Consider the following 15,591-nt stretch of genomic DNA (forward strand, 5'->3'; position numbering starts at 1 on the left):
ACACAACATACATGATATACAATGTAATACTGACATATAATCACACAGAGGTTGGACTTGATGGACTTGTGTCTTTTTCAACCTCATCTACTATGTAACTTATAAAAAAAAGGGGGAAAAAAAGGGTATTTGTATTGGGTATATACAGTATCTGACAAAAGTAAGTACACCCCTCACTCACATGTGTGTAAATCTTTTCTTCTCTCTTTTCATGTGACAACACTGAAGAAATGACACTTGTCTACAATGTAAAGTAGTGAGTGTACAGCTTGTATAACAGTGTAAATTTGCCGTCCCCTCAAAATAACTCAACACACAGCCATTAAAGAGGAAGTAAACCCTGATGGGTTTACTTCCTCTTTTTTTCCCTGCAAAGGTAAAGCATAATGGACTACTATGCATCGCATCGCATAGTAGCTCATTATGTGTCACTTACCTGACACAGGAGCCAGCAAAGTCGCCACTGTCCCCTGTAGTCCGCCGCATCCATCTTGCTGGTGGCGTCTCGCAGCTCCGACGAATGACAGCGGCGAAGCCGCGATGATGTCACTCCCGCGCATGCGCACGGGAGTAGACAAATTAGGCAAATCCATTCTTGGACTTGCCGCATTTAGTGCGCCTGCGCGCCGCTGTCTACGGCGCATGCGCCGTAGACAGCGGTGCCCATTTTTGGGCAAATATCTCCTAAACCATATAGGTTTAGGAGATATTACTTGGACCTACAGGTAAGCCTTAATCTAGGCTTACCTGTAGGTCAAAGTTGTTTGAAAGGGTTTACTTCCTCTTTAATGTCTAAACCGCTGGCAACAAAAGTCAGTACACCCCTAAGTGAAAATCTCCAGATTGGGCCCAAAGTGTCAATATTTTGTGTGGCCGCCATTATTTTCCAGCACTGCCTTCACCCTCTTGGGCATGGAAGTCACCAGAGCTTCACAGGTCACCACTGGAGTCCTCTTCCCCTCCCCCATGATGACATCACAGAGCTGGTGGATGTTGGAGACCTTCCCCTCCTCCACCTTCCCTCTGAGGATCCCCCACAGATGATCAATAGGGTTTAGGTCTGGAGACATGCTTGGCCAGTCCATCACCTTTACCCTCAGCTTCTTTAGCAAGGCAGTGGTGTGTTTGGGGTCATTATGTTGGAATACTGCTAGGGTTGCCACCTGTATGGTTTTCTCCCGGACAGTCCAGTTTTTGAATGATGTGTTTGGGTTTTCATCTGCTCCAGACCCAGACACGTCATTCACATGGACTGCACCGGGAGTGACATCTGATGTCTCCTCTCCGTGACGGCAGATTGGTTCAGCAGAGCAGAGTGTCGGCTAATCAAAGCTCTTCCCCTCCTCCTTCTCCGCTCTGTATACACACATGAGGAGGAGGGAGAGCAGGGACACTCTGATCTCAGGTCTGTAAAAAGTTTTCTTCACTGTGTATATGGAGAGGGGGAGGGGGAGAGAGTGGCTGGAAAGGAGGACAAGGTAGAACATATGTGGAGTGATCGAGGGGTTAGAAGGATATGCGCTGGGGGCTTTGGAAGGGGGGAAGACAATGCTAGTGGATTCGATTTTAAACCTGGCAGCCCCTCCTAGCACTCTCTCTCCCCCTTCCCAAAATACCCCCCAGCCCATATCCTAACCCCCCCCCTGCACTAGCCCTCTTCTCTCACAGCACATATCTGACCTCCCCAAGCGCCGCCCAGCATATATGGACACAAGGTGCATATGATGGGCACAGTGAGGCTGCATATGATGGGGCCCAACTCTCCCCACCCCTTGCTAGCACTAGCCCTCTCCCCAGGACATATATGACCCCTGCATTCCATGTAGAACACTCACAATTCAGCCACAAATAATATGCTGCCGCTAAAGTGTTCGGGTTTTGCTTGAAGAAAAAGGTGGCAACCCTAAATACTGCCCAGTTATACCCCTGTATGGTCTTGGCCACCGTGCTGCAGCTCAGTTTCAGGGTCTTGGCAATCTTCTTATAGCCTAGGCCATCTTTATGTAGAGCAACAATTCTTATCTTCAGATCCTCAGAGAGTTCTTTGGGATGAGGTGCCATGTTGTACTTCCAGTGACCAGTATGAGAGAGTGATAATGCAGCCGATGGATCTGGTGAGAGAGTCACTGACCCACACAACATTACCCTCCATTAAGGGTCTATATAGTAACACTGCTGGGCTCTGAGGAAGAAGGTATCCCTTTGAAATGCGTCAGCCAGAAGTGGTCCTCAAAATCTTCTCTGTTACCATGTGGAGACTGTTGTCGTCAGACTGATTGCCATCATCTAAAGGCTAATTATATTGCGGTTTTCCTTCACGTGTTTGTGAGTAGTTTTTAATTTACTCTTTTAACCACTTGCTGACTGCTGCACGCTGATATACGTTGGCAGAATGGCATGGGCAGGCAAACTGGCATACCTGTACGTCCCTTTGAATTTGCCATGCGTGCACGTGCCGCCGTGTGCCTTGTAAGTGCGCCCGCAGGTCCCGGGAACTTTATGTTCTTGGGTGGCCCGCGATTGCGGTTGGCAAAGGCAGAACAGGGGGTGCCTTTGTAAACAAGGCATTTCCCTGTTCTGCCTAGTGACATGTCAGAGATCTATTGTTCCCTGTGATTGGGAATGGTGATTTCTGACATGTCATTGGTAGCTCCTCCCCCTCACAGTTAGAATCACTCCATAGGACACACTTAACCCCTTGATCGCCCCCTAGTGGTTGACCCCTTCCCTGCCAGTGTAATTTTTACAGTAATCAATGCATTTTTATAGCACTGATCGTTGTATAAATGACAATGGTCCCAAAAATGTGTCAAAAGTGTGTGATGTGTCCACCATAAAGTCGCAGTCATGATAAAAATCGCAGATAGCCGCCATTACTAGTAAAAAAAATAATAAAAATGCCATGAAACTATCCCCTATTTTGTAAACACTATAACTTTTGTGCAAAGCAATCAATATATACTTATTGTGATTTTTTTTTTTTAACAAAAATATGTAGAATACTTATCGGCCTAAACTGAGGGAAAAATTTGTTGTTTTTTTTAAATATGGGATATTAATTTTAACAAAAATTTAAAAATATTGTGTTTTTTTTCAAAATTGTCGCTCTTTTTCTTTATAGCGCAAAAAAATAAATAAATAAATAAATCGCAGAGATGATCAAATACCACCAAAAGAAAGCCCTATTTGTGGGAAGAAATGGGGGCGTCAATTTTGTTTGGGTACAATGTCGCACAACCGCGCAATTGTCAGTTAAAGCAACGCAGTGCCGAATTGCAAAAATTGGCCCGGTCATTTGGCAGCCAAATGGTCCGGGGCTGAAGAAGTTAATAAAATATATCCAAGGACAATGCACAAGGTTGGTGTGCCCTGCTTTTTCCCCCCATTTCTCTTTTCACTGCTAGGATACCCCTATCCTAGAGGGTAGCGAGGCCTGAGGCATTGTCCACTATGAACTTTAGTCCACCTGGTTAACTCACTGGTGCACAAGAGTATTTGTTTTCTGCCTCCAGTAAGGGTACCTGGGTGTATTGCATTGTGTCTGTATTGTACGGTTTTCAGACAGTGACAGAGACTGATCTGCTGTGTTACCCTTCGAGTTTCGTCTCCCAATACAGTCTGCTTATTTCCTCCCAGTTCCCAGCTTGGAGTTCATGGATATGGCATTCTGGTGATGTCAGTGGGAGTGAGGTTCCACCTCGGGCCAGAGAGAGAGCAAAGGACGCAATACTACCAGCGGCTTCTGCGGGGGGTAGCACTACACAGTTAAGTGTCCCCATGAAATTTCAGTATACTAGACGGTCACCTTCCAGGAGGATAAAAGAACTAAAACACACAACCAGAGCTCCACTCCACAACCTGAATATCTTAGAATGGCCCAGCAAAAGGCACTGCAAGCTGGTCAGCCAGACGTTCCAGATATAAGAGCATTATGATATGAGGAGTTATAGGAATGATGTATATTACCTTCACCAGCCGAGGATCCAGAGGCTCCATTGTCCTACAAAACACAGAGATGACCAATCATTACATCAGCAGGATTTGTGTCTAATCATTTGTTTATCAATCCACCAGAAAGCAATGCTTCAATGTTTGCTGGGGGAGTGGAGAGATCTCGGCACACCTCATGGAGGCAGTGTTGCCAACCGCCAGTAAATGCCAGTGAAAGAAAAAGGTTGCCAGTAAAAAAAAAATATGGCTGTGACACTTGGCCAAGACCAGCGTGTTCAGTGCAGCGTGTTCATTACAGTGTGTTCAGTGCAGCGTGTTCAGTGCAGCGTGTTCAGTGCAGCGTGTTCAGTGCAGCGTGTTCAGTGCAGCGTGTTCGGTGCAGCGTGTTCGGTGCAGCGTGTTCGGTGCAGCGTGTTCGGTGCAGCGTGTTCGGTGCAGCGTGTTCGGTGCAGCGTGTTCGGTGCAGCGTGTTCGGTGCAGCGTGTTCAGTGCAGCGTGTTCAGTACAAGGGAACGGAGCAGCCGGAGCCTCATGTGCAGCTCTGAGGAACGGGAGGAAGGCAAGCTGGGAGTGGACTGAAGGGACCACCTGTCATGGAGAGAGAGTGTCACTGCGACTCATAAGGGACGTGTCATGTCGGTGAGGTGCCATCATCATCATCTGTGCTGCCGTCAGTGTCACTGTGAGAGTCAATAGAATGTGTGTGTGCGCCGCCCATTGTAATTTCTTGCCCTCTCGATTCCTGTCCCTGAGCTACTTATTTCCTGTCTCGAAAATAAAATAACTAATATGTTTTTTCCTTAATATCTACCTTAAATCACTTTGCTGATTGCATATTGTACTTGTTTGTAGCCTAAATACTGACATTTGCACTTAAAACTGTCATTTTGTAACTTTTAAATATGCCAGTAGATACTAATAATTTGGGTGTCATGTCAGTAAATTTCAAACTGGTATGTTGGCAACACTGCATGGAGGATGGGAGAGGAGGAGAAGTGACAATCCGATGTGGTAAGAGGTCCGGGAATCGTGGTAAGAGGATATTCCAATCAGAAAACGTAACCCAGAACCAAAAATCTTATGTTTTTATATTTCCCCTTAGCCAGTAGGTACTACTCATCCTGTGCCCAGTTCTGTGTTCCTAGAAGATTTTGTATGTTGTTCTTGTAGGAAGTACAACAGCAAAGTTGCTTTTATAAGTGAACAATATACAGTATATGCATGTAGCACTAACCCCCGAAGGAGCTGCTGATTATTTTTGGGCTTACCGTTACCTTCTGTTCTCCTTGTGACACGTCTAGGGGGTGTCCTGTGGTAGATGGCCCAGTAACTCGAGACTGACAACAGATCCACTTGAATGGATTTTATTTGCAAAACTCAGACAATTGAACAGTCTTTCAACTTTGGATCAGAGGATTGGAAAGGCTGTTCAGGTACTCTTAGGCCGCGTACACACGGGCGGATTGTCTGCCCAACTAAGTTCGGCAGACAATCCGACAGACAGTCCGTTCAAAATTAGCATGAACGGACTTGACCACACACGATGAGCAGACAGTCCGCTGAAAGCGTGCGCGATGACGTGTACAGCACGTACGACGGGACTAGAAAAACGATGTCCTATACACTGCAATGCAACCTTCGGCCGTGTAAACCCTTTCTGAGCATGGGCCATACTTAGTCCGTCCAACTTGCCTACACACGAGCGGACTGTCCGCTGAAACCAAGTTTGGACGGACAAAACCAAGTTTGGACGGACAAAACCAAGTTTGGACGGACAAAATTACGGAAATTCCGAAAGACTAAGTCCGTCAGACTGTCCGCTGAAAAAGTCAGCTGAAGCCCACACACGAGCGGATTGTCCGCTGAAACACGGTTCAGCGGACTAAGTTGGGCAGACAATCCGCCCGTGTGTACGCGGCCTTAGTGTCAAAGTCAAAAACATTGAAGGACTTGCTTACTTTGACTGCATCCAGAGAATAGCCAATCACAACTGGATGATCACTCAGGTTGGACAGTCCCTCTCTCACAAGGCCGAGCAGCCAACAAGGTTTTTACTCAGGAACAAGTCTCTGCCACAGACGTTGTAGAAACGTAGGGAAACCAAACTTGAAACACTTGTATGATACCCGGATCTTTCAGCCAGCTTGGCGATATCCGCAAGACTGGATTCTCTTGGTTACTTCAGCCCTTCCAGGCTCTTACTAAGAAACCAACCCGTACGTGGTGTTCTTCTAAAGAGTCCTCCCCTGGAATGCTTGAAGTTCAAAGGGTCTCTCCCGAACCGGAGACAGCACCCAACCACCTCAGAATCCTCCTTTAGTTTCCTTGCCTCAGGCTAGCCAAACCCCGAGACATTAACCACTTAAGGACCGCCGCATGTAAATCTACGTCGACACAATGGCACCGACAGGCACAAGCACGTACATGTACTTGCCTTCCAGCAGGTGGGGGGTCCGATCGGACCCCCTCCCGCTGGCTTCAGTGGTCCGTTTCGCTTCAGGAGCGATCCGGGATGAGGGGATGACCATTGGTTTCTGGCCATCCCCTCTCAATCGCTCCTGGCGAATGAGAAGCTTCCCCCGCCTGTGTAGTGTAAACACAGGCAGGGAGGAAGTGATGTAATTCTCCTCGGGGCGGTCTTTTTGACCGGACTATGCGGAGAACACATAGTAAGTACACCAATCACTACACTGACATGTAGGTACACATAGGCACACAAATCACCCCCCGATCACCCCCCCCCCCCCGATCGCCCCCCAGCCCCACCCCCTCCCAGTCACAGTGTCACTGATTGCAGTGATCATTTATTTACTGATCACTGCATTTAGTGTCAGTTGTGACAGTAAAAAGTGTCAGGGCAGTTAGTGTTAGGTCCAGGGTAGCCCCCTACCAACCCCCAATAAAGGTTTAACCCCCTGATTGCCCCTAGAGTTAACCCTTTCACCCCCTTTTGCCAGTGTCACTAAGAGATCGTTTTTCTGATCGCTGCATTAGTGTCACTGGTGCCGCTAGGTAGCTAGTTATTTTTTTAGGTTCACCGCCAGGTTTTTATAGCATTAGGTACCCCCATATACTACCTAATAAAGATTTTAACCCCCTGATTGCCCATAGAATTAACCCTTTCACCAGCGATCACTGTATAAGTGTCACTGGTGATGCTGGATAGCTAGTTAGTTATTTAGTTATTTAGGTTCCCCGTCAGGTTTTTATATAGCGTCCAGGACCCCCATATTCTACCTAATAAAGGTTTTAACCCCCTGATTGCCCCCAGGTAACCCTTTCACCCCCTTTTTCCAGTGTCACTAAGCAATCATTTTTCTGATCACTGCATTAGTGTCACTAGTGCCGCTAGGTAGCTAGTTATTTTTTAGGTTCCCCATCAGGATTTTATATAGCGTTAGGTACCCCCATATACTACCCAATAAAGGTTTTAACCCCCTGATTGCCCCTAGTTAACCCTTTCACCAGCGTTCACCATATAAGCGTTACGGGTGACTCTGGTTAGTTAGTTTGCTTTTTATAGCATCAGGGCACCCACCATTTATTACCCAATAAAGGTTTAACCCCCTGATCACCCGGCGGGTGATATCAATTAGGTTTTAGGTTCAGGGTCTGCGTCGCCCCAGGCAGTGCTAGGTTAGTGCCAGTACCGCTAACACCCATGCGCAAAGCATAAACCTCCCGTAGTGGTATAGAATCTGAACAGATCAATATCTGATCTGATCAGATCTATACTAGAGTCCCCAGCAGTTTAGGGTTCCAAAAAAATGCATTGTTAGCGGGATCAGCCCAGATACCTGCTGGAACCTGCGTTTTGCCCCTCCGCCCAGCCCCCCCAAGTGCAGTATCAATCCATCAATGTCACTTACAAAACACTAAACACATAACTGCAGCGATCGCAGAGTCAGGCCTGATCCCTGCGATCGCTAACAGTTTTTTTGGTAGCGTTTTATATTTAAATCCGGAAGGCGGTGCTTGGTTTTTGGGGTCCCGTACGTGGCTAGGCTCCCAAAAATCCCCCAAATGTGGTATCCCCGTACTCGGGAGAAGCAGCAGAATTTATTTTGGGGTGTAATTTCACTTATGCCCATAGCATGTGTGAGCAATATATCATTTAGTGACAACTTTGTGCAAAAAAAATAAAAAATTGTAATATTCCTGCAACTTGTGGCAAAATATAAAATATTTCATGGACTCAACATGCCTCTCAGTAAATAGCTTGGGGTGTCTTCTTTCCAAAATGGGGTCATTTGGGGGGGTTTTGTGCTATTTTGGCATTTTATGACCTTCGAAATTCCACATATAACTGTGGCATGTGTGAGCAATATATCATTTAGTGACAACTTTTTGTAAGCTTTTTTTTTGTGTCATTATTCAATCACTTGGGACAAAAAATAAATAAAAAAATATTCAATGGGCTCAACATACCCATCAGCAATTTCCTTGGGGTGTCTACTTTCCAAAATGGGGTCATTTGGGGGGGGGGGGAGTTTGTACTGCCCTGCCATTTTAGCACCTCAAGAAATGAGATAGGCAGTCATAAATTAAAAGCTGTGTAAATTCCAGAAAATGTACTCTAGTTTGTAGACGCTATAACTTTTGCGCAAACCAATAAATATTCGCTTATTGACATTTTTTTTTACTAAAGACATGTGACTGAATACATTTTGCCCTAAATGTATGACTAAAATTGAGTTTATTTGATTTTTCTTATAGCAAAAAGTAGAAAATATATTTTTTTCTCGAAATTTTCGGTCTTTTTCAATTTATATCGCAAAAAATAAAAATCGCAGAGGAAATCAAATACCATCAAAAGAAAGCTCTATTTGTGGGAAAAAAAGGACGCAAGTGCAACATTGCATGACCGCACAATTACCAGTTAAAGCAGTGCAGTGCGAAATTGTAAAAAGACCTCTGGTCCTTTAGGCTGACAATTTGTCTGGGGCTTAAGTGGTTAAAGTCGGGTGGATCCGCACCGCAGGCCATAGCCTTCCTGGGGGCTGGTCAGGAGGACCATGAAGTCAGCACATCATACTGGACCGGAACCCCGAACCACGTGACATCCACATCTTAAATACCCTCTCCCAGAGGGCACAGCGAGAGCACCACTGGTTCAAATCCCGACCACGACACTATCTGCCTGGAGTTTGAATGTTCTCCCTGTGCCTGCGTGAGTTTCCTCCGGGTACTCCGGTTTCCTCCCACACTCCAAAGACATGCTGGTAGGTTAATTAGACCCTGTCCAAAAAAAAAAAAAAATTGGCCATAATATGTGTATGTCAATGTTGTAAGTGTGTCGGGACTCTACAGGTTAAAGGACCGCATAAATAGCTGCAGATGGACACCAGTGGCAAGAAAATCGCCCTGAGGCGATTCAGTTCGTATAGGTAGCGCTATACAAGTCATTCATTCATTCACCACTCCCACTGACCTGGCTCCAAGAGAGAGTAACTTAACCACCTGACCAGACCACAGTTCTATGCCTGCCACAAGAAACAGTGCCCTCCTATGGCCAGGCTGAACATCTCACAGTCCAGTCAGACTGATGCTGAAGTCCAATTTAGACAATTATACCCAAACCAAACTGCAGTTTAGGCAAAGTTTAACTTTGAAAAAACGCATAACGCATGCTCTTCAGGAGCCGCCGCTACACCCTCCCCCTGCTTATTTATACGATGTCCCCATCGTCTGGGAAAGAGAGGAAAAAGAAACCCAGAGATAGCAACTAGCTCTACAACAAAAAAAAACCTTAGAGTACCTGAATATTTATGGTGGGAATGGGGAAAAGGGAAAATAAAACAACAATAAACTTTCCATATTGTGTTAAACACAGAATTAGCTCACATTAAAGTTACCACCCAAACTTGTCTATCTAGCCCACCCATTCTCCGGCAAGTCCTGAAAAAGAAAAACATGTTTACATTACACTATACATAAACTATTAGAAGGCAGGATTCCATCCAATCTCCATGGATTCCTCTCCTCTAAACTCTAATGGCGCATACACATGATCAAACTATCTGGCGGACCAGAGTCCGCCGGACAATCGGCCCGTGTGTGGGCTCCACAGACTTTTTTTCCCCAAAAGTCCGGCGGACTTAGCAAGTAGTTTTGACTCAAAAATTGTCCGTCGGACAGTCCGGCCATATGTGTGCTACTTTCCCGCACACGGTAGCCGGGACTAGTGCAGGAGGTCAATGTCGATACCTTTGGCGGTGAGATTGACACGTCGCTAGCCCCGTCACCTGGTATGGACTTAAAGGGGAAGCCCTACGCCGAAAAAACGGCATGGGGGTCCCCCCAAGGTCCATATAAGACCCTTATCCAAGGACACAACCTGGCCGGTCAAGAAAGGGGGTGGGGATGAGCGAGTGCCCCTCCCCTCCTGAGCCGTACCAGGCCGCGTGCCCTCAACATGGGGGGTGCATTGGGGAAGGGGGCCCCCCCCACCCCAAAGCACCTTGTCCCCACGTTGATGAGGACAAGGGCCTCTTCCCGACAACCCTGGCCATTGGTTTCGGGGTCTGCGGGTGGGAGGCTTATCGGAATCCGAGAGCCCCCTTTAACAAGGGGACCCCAGATACCGCCCCCCGCCCTATGTGAATGATTATGGGGTACAATGTACCCCTACCCATTCACCTGGTGAAAAAAAATGTAAAAAAATAAAAATAAAAAAACACCACGCAAGGGTATAATAAAAAATATTAAGATTATATTAATAAAAATAATTTATTGCACAGCTCCAGGGTGTCTTCTTCCGTCTTGGGGGGTCTTCTCGCCGGACTCCTCTGCTATCTTCCGCTAGCTCTTTTACTAGCGGAGGAGCCCGGCTTTCTTCTTTGTTGCCGCCCGGGGGTCTTCTTCTGACTTTGGGGGTCTTGTCCCCCTCTTCGGTTCTTTTTGCCAGGCCTCCGCTTTCTTCCTTTAGCTCTTTTACTAGCGGTGGCCCGGTCTTCTGTCTCTGCTGCTTCTTCTTCCGACTTCGGAAGTCTTCGGGAGATGTCACCGAAAACAACAATTTTACTCCAAATACTGCTTTTGCGCATTGAAAAAGGAAGCCACACAGTGTTGATAATTTAACTTTTTAATCAAAGCACATTCACATGTGCGTTTAGAAAAGTGTTTTACAACAAACCAACATATTGGGTGTATCAAAAACATTATTTAAGGTCATTTTTTTGTAACTTGGTGTTTTTGTGTAAACAGGCATGTATCAAACGTAACATACAGAACACAGGAACTTACAAAGTTCAACTTTGAAAAGTGAAGACAATATCAGACATGAGTATGTACAAACTGGGCTGATATTGCCTTCATCACATGGGGTGTCACCCCTGGAAAAGCCAAATTTGGAAGATGCACACAGTGTGTCTACATGTGCTATCGTCCATCATGGGGGATCAATGTACATGTTTTGGGGCTGTAACCCCTTCATCTCAGCCACTTTCCACAAAACATGTACATTGATCCCCCATGATGGGAGATAGCGCATGTTGACACACTCTGTGCATCTTCCAAATTTGGCTTTTTGTAAAAGACAAAAGTTGTTGTTTAAAAGCAAAAAAATAAAACCCTAGCTAGTTTGGGGTGTTTCACACTCTCCCCAAAACATCAATGATGTTATTCATTTTATTTTTAACATCATTGATGTTTTGCTGTATATTTTCTAAATCCCGATTGCACCCCATTATCTCCCCAATCAGGATCTGGGCACTTTCACTGGTAAAATGTGATTCTTCTTCCACATCACCTACAAAACAAAGCAAAAAAACACACCATGTATTATAAATATGCAGACATACATTGATGAGCTTACCGGAAGCTGTGTTCTCCGACACTCACCTGTTGTGGCGACAATTTGCCTAACTTCAACGATCTCTCCTTCTCCTCTGCTTCTGGTGTTGGAATTTTGCCTTTGGGAGGTGTGGGGTCCCTGGTGTCCTCAGACTTCTCGAGTCTTCTCTCCCCTATGAGAATGTAAAAAAGGAATAATTAGCACACAGAGGGCAGAAATAGGAATATGAAACATTGCTTGGAAGTGTTGTACAATTGTTTTTTTTGGCCGAGTTCAAAGGTGAGAACATTATTGTGGACACTTTCTAAAGCTGGAATACTTCCCTGCAGAACGATGTTTCTTACGAACGAATTAAACCATGAACTTGAAAGTGGCCATTTTAAACTGCACAACATGAAATCAAAGCACATGGAGCAGTATGCAAGCAAGAATAATCATATGAACACACGACAACTACTTACTTTTTTGAAGAACACGCTTGATCCTTCTGTACTGCTCGTGTTCCCTCAGTTTCAGGTCTGACCATCATTTTCTCAGTTGATCCTTGGATCGTCGTACCCCAAAATTCTTATGAAGACTCTTCATGATCTTGGCCTTTTTGATATTTGGGTAAGGTCTATACTTCCCATCATAGTCGGTCCTCTTCAATATGTCCACCATCTCCAACATCTCTCCAAAAGACATATTTGAGGCCTTAAATCTTCTCTTCCAGGATCGGGACGATTCAGGCTCCGGGCTTTCCTCACCCTCCTCCTCCTTAGTGGAACTCTGATTGCGCACCTGCGTTCTCTCCGCCATGTGCTCTCCCCACTGCGCCGAAAGCGAAGGGGCGGGGAATAGTCTAGAAAGAACGTCAGGGGCAGGTGGAGTTTCACGCATGCGCACTGTATATAAAACGCAACACGCGTGTGACGTCCGTAAGATCTGGGAACGATCGTGCAAACGAAGGTAAAATTTTGAACTTGATATAGCTCCCTATGGGGAGATTATTATATAACCCCTAACCTTATTGCTTAGACACAGTTTTCTTTTTTGGGAGGAGAACGGTGGTTTGAATCCACTGTTGCGCCTCTCTCACGGCATGTATTTTACATATATGCACTGTCAGTAACTAGGTATTTGCTATTCTTCATTATTAGTGGACATGTTGATGGAGCATCATTCATTCGATGTCTACGTCCCTGGCACGGCCCGGGATGTCCTTCATAGGATATTTGGTGAGGAGTTGTGTTTTTCATCCTCGGCATCTCCTCCCCGCCAGCCCTGGATCAGTCACTTGTTGACTGTCTCCAGGGTGTGTGCACCGTGTCTGTGGGACTCGACCGCGGCGTGCCTCTCCATGGCGCAGCCAGATGACATTTTTCTGCCTGTGCGTTCCAGCTTGGTTGCTGCGCATGCGTGGGACAACGCTGGCGTTGGCGCGGTGTGGAGGCGGGGCCCAGCCAAAGCTCAGGGGCCCGCTGTGAACTTCCTGGCTTGAGCACTCTATCCAGCGGATTTCAATTTGAAATCAGCAAGGGCTAAATGAGCGGGGCTACTAATAGCCCCGCTCACTCATTGTCAAACATGGCATTGGTGAGGACGGTCTGTGGGGATCTGGGCTGAGAACCGTGTCAAGGCGAGTGAGATTTTTTGTCAATTTTCACATCTTTGGGGTATTTTTTTGATCCGGGATGTGTAGTAATTACTGGTCTTGGTGCCTATATCTCTCCCTCTTTTCTTTGCATATATTCCCCCGTGACTCCTTCACATGACCATGCGGACATCTCAGCATCCTCGGGACGGTTTGCAGTGCTCTTTATACCCTTTATACTGATAATCTCACCTTCCAGTATATGCTGTAATTTGTATACCTAGGTAGGTTTTCTTACATAGTTTTTTGATATACCTATAGATCAAATTTTTTGTTTTTTTTGTTTTTTGAGGTCAGCCCAGTGATCTACGTGCTCTTGCCCTTAGGTTTTTTGCCTTAGGTTTTTTGAGCATACAAGCGCTGTGCCTGGGTCAGGACGCAGTGTCTTTTGATGCTATTGGGGATGCTTAATCTCTCTTCGATATGTCCCCAAGTCATTTATGGAGATCTTGATTTGACTATTGGAGTGCTGCGTGTGGGGAGCCAGATGTGAGGTTGCACATCCCTTATTTTTAGCCATGTGGATGCTCATGTGCATTGTCAATGAATAAAATGTAAGTGAAGCACATTTGTGAACAATCTGGGATAGAATCTGTTTGCGGTTGCACTGATTATTAACTACTTGTATTCTACAACCCCCCCAGATACTAATCTCTCCATAAAGAACCCTGATGAAGGAAAAAATTCCCCCGAAACGTGTCTGGTTCAGGGAGATATGTTCATCAGTCATTCACGGGTTTTTATTTTGTATCCATATTTATATGTATTTATGTATTTTTCATATATATTTTCAATGTTGATATGTTTTTTGTATAATAAAATGTAATTTATATATAAATCTTTTTCTCATTGTGGTAGTGCCTATAAAGTCCCAAATCTAGGGGTATCCCTCCTTTTTTCCTACTATTTACGTGATGTGGCGCACCCATTTATAATTTTCTCTGTCGGATCCCCTATTATGTATTATGTTGTGGGTATTTTTTGTAAGTTGCACTACATCATTCTGTTGTATATATTAACTCACTAAGGTTTGAATCACTTATGGGTGTTGGCTACCAACTTTTCTAATTAATTTCATTGATATAGTATTGGATTGCGCAGATTGATTATTTACACACTGGTTAAGTTGTGCTGGGCTGCGTATTGTCCTGTATATCCTCCCCCCCCCCCCCATCTCCTGTCCTGTACATCCTGCCCCCCATCTCCTGTCCTGTACATCCTGCTCCCCCATCTCCTGTCCTGTATATCCTCCCCCCCCCCCATCTCCTGTCCTGTATATCCTGCCCCCCCCCATCTCCTGTCCTGTATATCTTGCCCCCCCATCTCCTGTCCTGTATATCTTGCCCCCCCATCTCCTGTCCTGTATATCCTGCCCCCCCATCTCCTGTCCTGTATATCCTGCCCCCCCCATCTCCTGTCCTGTATATCTTGCCCCCCCATCTCCTGTCCTGTATATCCTGCCCCCCCATCTCCTGTCCTGTATATCCTGCCCCCCCATCTCCTGTCCTGTATATCCTTCCCCCCCATCTCCTGTATATCCTGCCCCCCCATCTCCTGTCCTGTATATCCTTCCCCCCAACTCCTGTCCTGTATACCCCCCCCCAACTCCTGTCACGTAAATCCTGTCCCACATATCGCAACCCCGCCCCCATCTCCTGTCCTGTATATCCTTCCCCCCCATCTCCTGTATATCCTGGCCCCCATCTTGTGTCCTGTACATCCTGCCCCCCAACTCCTGTCCTGTACATCCTGCCCCCCATCTCCTGTCCTGTATATCCTGCCCCCCATCTTCTGTCCTGTATATCCTGCCCCCCCATCTCCTGTCCTTTATATCCTGCCCCTCCATCTCCTGTCCTGTACATCCTGCCCCCCATCTCCTGTCCTGTATATCCTGCCCCCCCCATCTCCTGTCCTGTATATCCTCCCCCCCATCTCCTGTCCTGTATATCCTGCCCCCCCCCATCTCCTGTCCTGTATATCCTGCCCCCCCCATCTCCTGTCCTGTATATCTTGCCCCCCCCATCTCCTGTCCTGTATATCTTGCCCCCCCATCTCCTGTCCTGTATATCCTGCCCCCCCATCTCCTGTCCTGTATATCCTTCCCCCCAACTCCTGTCCTGTATATCCTTCCCCCCCATCTCCTGTATATCCTGCCCCCCCCCATCTCCTGTCCTGTATATCCTTCCCCCCAACTCCTGTCCTGTATATCCCC

General features: G+C 46.3%; 2 protein-coding genes across 3 annotated transcripts in view; both read right to left on the reverse strand.

The window, feature by feature from the left end:
- Nucleotides 1-15,591, reverse strand: part of LOC143925142 (protein mono-ADP-ribosyltransferase PARP14-like) — a 391,904-nt gene that overhangs the window by 88,235 nt on the left and 288,078 nt on the right. The window lies entirely within an intron of this gene.
- The window catches only part of LOC143925192 (uncharacterized), a 54,764-nt gene continuing 43,040 nt past the window's right edge, over nt 3,868-15,591 (reverse strand). Inside the window, exons 5-6 of the mRNA XM_077449792.1 lie at nt 9,833-9,849; nt 3,868-4,000 (exon numbers count right to left, since the gene is read on the reverse strand). Coding sequence (XP_077305918.1) covers nt 3,868-4,000; nt 9,833-9,849 — 150 coding nt within the window. The remainder of the gene's footprint in view (nt 4,001-9,832; nt 9,850-15,591) is intronic.

This window comes from Lithobates pipiens, unplaced genomic scaffold, assembly GCF_037356315.1.
Source record: "Lithobates pipiens isolate NorthernLeopardFrog02 unplaced genomic scaffold, aLitPip1_a1.2 Scaffold_22, whole genome shotgun sequence".
Taxonomy (NCBI): domain Eukaryota; kingdom Metazoa; phylum Chordata; class Amphibia; order Anura; family Ranidae; genus Lithobates; species Lithobates pipiens.